Raw genomic sequence first — 6000 nt, 5'->3', positions numbered from 1 at the left:
TCTAGCAAGGACTCCCTTCCCCGAAGGCCCAACTTCCTGCCTTTATCCTAACACACTTACCGCAATACAATGAATGGGCAAGAGGGGGGGCCAAAACTGAGTTACACTAACAACAAATGAATATATCTCAATCAGGTAAATATAAATCATAAAGGTACGTACCTAATATTTCATCATGTACATTAATATTTAATATATTTACACAAATGTACATGGAGCTCTGTATGTTCTGTCTTTTATACAAATATGTCCAAATCGGCTCTAACACTATTGTTTGTACAAATGAACGTGGTACCTTCAGGCGTTTGTAAATTGCTCCCAGGGATGAACCAGACTTGTGGAGGTCTACAATGTTTTTTCTGAGGTCTTGGGTGATTTCTTTTGATTTCCCCATGATGGCAAGCAAAGAGGCACTGAGTTTGAAGGTAGGCCTTGAAGTACATCCACAGGTACACCTCCAATTCACTCAACTGATGTCAATTAGCCTATCAGAAGCTGGTAAAGCCATGACATCATTTTCTGGAATTTACCAAGATTTTTAAAGGCACAGTCAACTTAGTGTATGTAAACTTCTGACCCACTGGATTTGTGGTACAGTGAATTATAAGTGAAATAATCTGTCTGTAAACAATTGTTGGAAAAATGACTTGTGTCATGCACAAAGTAGATGTCCTAACCAACTTGCCAAAACTATAGTTTGTTAACAAGGAATTTGTGGAGTGGTTTAAAAACAAGTTTTAATGACTCCAACCTAAGTGTATGTAAACTTCCAACTTCAACTGTACTACTATGATAGTTAGTTAGTACTCCCTTATTTCTGCTTATCATCACCTGTTATAAAATGACAACAATGACTTGCTAGTTGACTTACAGTGCCTTGCGAAAGTATTCGGCCCCCTTGAACTTGCCACATTTCAGGCTTCATACATAAAGATATAAAACTGTATTTGTTAGTGAAGAATCAACAACAAGTGGGACACAATCATGAAGTGGAACAACATTTATTGGATATTTCAAACTTTTTTAACAAATCAAAAACTGAAATATTGGGCGTGCAAAATTATTCAGTCCCTTTACTTTCAGTGCAGCAAACTCTCTCCAGAAGTTCAGTGAGGATCTCTGAATGATCCAATGTTGACCTAAATGACTAATGATGATAAATACAATCCACCTGTGTCTAATCAAGTCTCCGTATAAATGCACCTGCACTGTGATAGTCTCAGAGGTCCGTTAAAAGCGCAGAGAGCATCATGAAGAACAAGGAACACACCAGGCAGGTCCGAGATACTGTTGTGAAGAAGTTTAAAGCCAGACATAACAATGGTTAAGCAGAGAGCACAGATGCACTTGGCCAAATCCATTCCAGTAATGAATGAAATAATTATAAATTTACTCTGACACATCGTGACCCACCATCCGTGACTCATACTTTAAGAAAGGCTGATGTAAGGACACTGAAGAGTGGGCTCAGCTTAGGAATGGCTTTACGTTCACTGATGCAGTCCAATTCCTCTTGAAAGACATTGTGTTGCAGACTGCGGATTAGGATGGTCTTGGGTTGATCCAGATCTTCGGTGGAGCAGGGTTTGTTGCAAATGTGCCATCCTTTGCAGCTGCTGCCTTCCTAACACATGCGCAAGCCTTGTAAACCTCTCAAAGACCCTGGAGTCTAACTTGTTGCTTGAGACAATGGTGGCGTGACAAGCAACTTGGGGGCGGATCTTGTAGTAAGATCCAGGGGTCAACCAAGTCAAAAGGTGCGTGAAAGATTTCGGGCTTTGCTGACCCGAACTAGAAAGCTGGTCCTGTCAACAATGTCCTATGAGTCAGGCTGCTTGCTGGGACTGATCTCGAGACATGATCAGCAGTGTTCTGGTCAGTAGGGACGTGCTTTCACTGCTCTGGGCAAATATATCTCCTAATACATTGCACCCTCTTATTCACATACACGTAGAATGACCTGGAGTCGTTTTGTATGTAACCCAGGACCACTATCAGAGTAGAATGTGACAACATCGAGTTGGATGTCAATCTCATCGCCGATTGCTTCTGCTATTTCCACAGCTAGAACAGCGACGCACAGCTTGAGTCTTGGAACGGGGATCTCAGAACGTGGAGCGAGCTTACCTTTACCAAAGATGAAGCCAACATCCATATTCCCACTGGCATCAGTTGTCTTCAGGTAGGTTACTGCCGCAATGGCGTTTATGGACGCATCATTGAAGACGCACATCTCTTTTTCGTATGAGAGAGATTGATCTGTATGTGGGAGAGATCTTGACCTGCTCAAGCTCCTTCAAAGAGTCTCTCCATACCTTCCATTCCTTGAACTTCACTTCTGGGAGAGGGGCATCTAGTCACAATCCTCCATGGAGAGCTCTCTAAGTAGAGACCTTCCTCGAATGCTTACTGGGGCGGGGAATCAAAGTGGGTCGAACAAGCTGTTGATCGTCAACAAGACTCCACGTCTAGTGTATGGTTTCTCTGCTGAAGACACCTGAAATGTGAAGACATCCTCTGTGACATCCCAGCTCACTCCGAGACTTCTCTGCACGGGAGGGAAGTTGACACAGATCCAGGTGCTTCAGCAAATTGCTTCTACAAATTGACTGCAAGAAGGATGGAGTTTGATAATATCTGCAGCTCTACAGTGACTTTCACCATTTGCAATAATAATAAGGACTCTTCTTTTACAGGATATAGACACGTATTAGTGAGCAGCAAAAATGAAATTGACCTTCAAATGAACTCAAACCAACTATAGGGGCCAGAAGAATATCAAAATTATATTTTTAACCAAGTTTTGAGGCTATATAGTGTTTGTTGACATTTACTTTGTTAACAAACAGTAGAGTAAAAAAAGCTTATATTTTGTGTTCTGATGGGGTAAGACAGTTGAACTAAGGTCATGAGGCATTTATGAGATATTCTTCAAGAATCATTTCATTAATAAAAAACACCTGCAGATTGCCCCTTTAAACACTATAACCAAGGTACTTGCACATAACAACCTACAGAAAGATGGAACATTTGCATACGCACGCACACAAAAGCTGAGGGTCCACTTTGTAAAAGTGTGTATTTCTTATTTTCTACCTTCATCCATCTGATCCCCGGGGAAATATTCCACTGCCTCCTTTTTAATTATGTGTGTGATTAATTATGCATTTTATTATGACTGGTTAATCTGAAGGAGCCTCTCACGCATAATCCCACCGCATTATCAATCAGGTGCCGAGGTAACAGGTTGACTGGGAAAGTAACACACACACATTCCCAGGCCAGCAGCCAACCAACCAACAAGCGCATGCACGCACGCACACACACACACTTCCTGCCTGGATTCCCCTTGACACTGAGTTATACAACCAACAGATTGTTGAGGTCCCGCCCTGTACCGGTGGTGCAGTGGTCTGAGCCAACTCATTAAGAACACAGCTGGCCACTGGGCCTAGGACTGGGACAAACCACAAGGGGACAGACGGGGTGTGTGTGATTGTGTGAACAAAGCGTAGGGAAGATGAGTGCTCGTGTGTGTCACTGTGTGTGTGTGCTCACCCAGGTTCCATTTGAGTCCAGTGGTGTGTGTTTTGCATGGTCCTCCTATAGGTATTAGACTGCACCATTCCCCCTCCAGTCCTGTATTCACTCCCAACCTGTGTCTCATGTCCTAAAACACACACACACAGAGTGAGATACAAACACACACACACACACACACACAGAGAGTGAGATACAAACACACACACACACACACACACAGAGAGAGTGAGATACACACACACACACACAAACAGAATGAGCTTCCAGAATAACTCTGGATCTAATACTGTCGTAGCGCTGACAATTCCCACCTACAGTCACATCTGATATGATTGGCTCCCTTGATAAAGATGAGCAAAAAATACTCCAATAAATAACACAAATACTGAGCTATATTGTATGCTCAAAGAAATGGGGAAATTATCTTATTTTATACTAATACAATTGCTCAGAGAAAGAGATGTTGTTTAACAACTAAAACACAATCTTAAAAAGATAGATGTCAAAATGAATGGCACCCCTAACGATTGTTATAAATAAAAATCAAACAGCAATCTGAATTAAAATGAATCTCAGTTGAAAGAACTGTATGGTGGCCTTTCATGGCTTCCTGTTTCACTGGGGTATAAAAATGAGGTAACACGCATGTAAAATCCATTTGTCATCCGTAGAGTTGCAAAGCGAGGATATATTACTGGAAACTACAATTAGACACCACCTCCATGCTAATAGGCTATTTGGAAGGGTTGCCATAAAACAGCCTTATTGAGAGAAAACAACTAATGTAAATGCCTGGAGTTTGATAAACAGCATTGGCACTTGGACTGGAACCAGGTGCTATGGTCAGATGAGACAAAAATAGAGCTATTTGGCCAAGCACACAACTTGTTGGTTTGGCCTCGAAAGAAGGATGCATATGCAGAAAAGAACCTCATACCTACTGTAAAATATGGTGGTGGATCTTTGATGTAATGGAGCTGTTTTGCTTCCACTGGTCATGGGGACCCCTGCTTAAGATCAACAGCATCATGAACTCTACCAAGTATCAGGAAATTTTAACCAAAAACCTGGAAGCCTCTGCCAGGAGGCTGAAACTTGGCCTCAAGTGGCTCTTTCAGCAAGACAATAACCCAAGGTGCACATCAAAATACACAAAGAAATGGTTAATTGACCCAAAATCAACATTTTGCTATGTCCATCTCAGGCTCTCGACTTGTACCCTATTGAAAACCTGTGGTTTCAATTAAAGAAGGCATTGCATGAGAGCAGATCGAAGGATATCAAGGGTCCGTAAAGATGATGTATGGAGGAAAGGTCTAAGATACCTCCCAATGTGTACTTCAACCCCACAAAGAATGACAGAAAAAGGCTAAGTTCTGCTATTCTCACAAGGGGATGGGGCACAATGCACTGAAAACAGGGGTGCCAATCATTTTGACATGTATCTTTCTTTAAAAAAAAAAGATTAATTGTTAAACAAAAGATTGTTTTGAGCATACAATATAGCTCAGTATTTATATGATTTATTTTATATTGTCTTTTTTGCATTTTTAACAGGGGTGCCAATAATTTTGGATGTGATGTTACAGTCAGTGCATTCAAGGAAAGTTAGCAGAAGGACCCCAAAGAGAAAAGTTTGAAGCTGAACAACTCTGTCTGAAACGATGACAGCTAAAATGTCAGATATGTTTCCTCCTTGGCGGTGTAAAGACAGTAGCCAGAGGGAGAAAGATAGGGATAGATGGAATGTTCTCAACTCCTAAAGGAAGGAAACTCTGAGAGACAGAATAATCTCCAGCTCTTGCTGTTGTGCTAATCTGGCCTCAGGGTGTGTGTGTACGCGTGTGTTCTAAGCAGCTTTCTCTGTAGCTTTATGTTGCTTGGTTTATAAATACCAGTGATCATAGAACGCCTCTGAGATATACAACTTTCTCCCACCTGAAATTCAGCCCACACATACTTTACAGAGAGGGACAACAAAACGTACAGAGAGAGGTGGAGAGAGAGAGACCGTAGCCTCACAGCAACGCACATAAGCAAGAACAAATTCTTATTTACAATGACGGCCTAACCCGGCCAAACCATAACCCGGACGACGCTGGGCCAATTGTTCACCGCCCTATGGGACTCCCAATCACGTCTGGTTGTGATACAGCCTGGAATCGAACCAGGGTCTGTAGTGACGCCTCTAGCACTGAGATGCAGTGCTTCACTCGGGAGCCCAGAAATCTCATGATGGGATTTAATTGAAAAGCCTTTATGAGAGCTGGAGTTTTCAAAACTCAATTTGGATTAAGTGCCTTGAAATGTTGCAGTTATTTTTGTCAAGGACATCTCTAGAGTATCTGTATTCTTCATTCCCTTGTATTGTTCTATAAAACTTAGAATGTCAAAGTCATCTGTCTACGGGATCTGTCTGCATCTGTCCATGTTCATCCCTTCAGCAGCTGCAGTTCA

At 41.9% G+C, this 6000-nt stretch overlaps 1 protein-coding gene across 8 annotated transcripts in view; it reads right to left on the bottom strand.

Annotated features, from left to right (window-relative positions):
• Positions 1–1219: 1219 nt before the first annotated feature.
• Positions 1220–6000, bottom strand: part of tpk1 (thiamin pyrophosphokinase 1) — a 47592-nt gene continuing 42811 nt past the window's right edge. For 6 of the 8 annotated variants that reach the window (XM_042298917.1, XM_042298923.1, XM_042298918.1 and 3 more), the window contains one exon: positions 1220–3670. In XM_042298917.1, the coding sequence (XP_042154851.1) occupies positions 3452–3670 (219 nt within the window). In that variant the 3' untranslated portion in view covers positions 1220–3451. The remainder of the gene's footprint in view (positions 3671–6000) is intronic. The other 2 variants (XM_042298921.1, XM_042298922.1) reach the window with 2 other exon arrangements.

This window comes from Oncorhynchus tshawytscha, linkage group LG16 (genome assembly GCF_018296145.1).
Source record: "Oncorhynchus tshawytscha isolate Ot180627B linkage group LG16, Otsh_v2.0, whole genome shotgun sequence".
NCBI classification, from domain to species: domain Eukaryota; kingdom Metazoa; phylum Chordata; class Actinopteri; order Salmoniformes; family Salmonidae; genus Oncorhynchus; species Oncorhynchus tshawytscha.
This window is presented reverse-complemented; position numbering and strand designations above follow the sequence as displayed.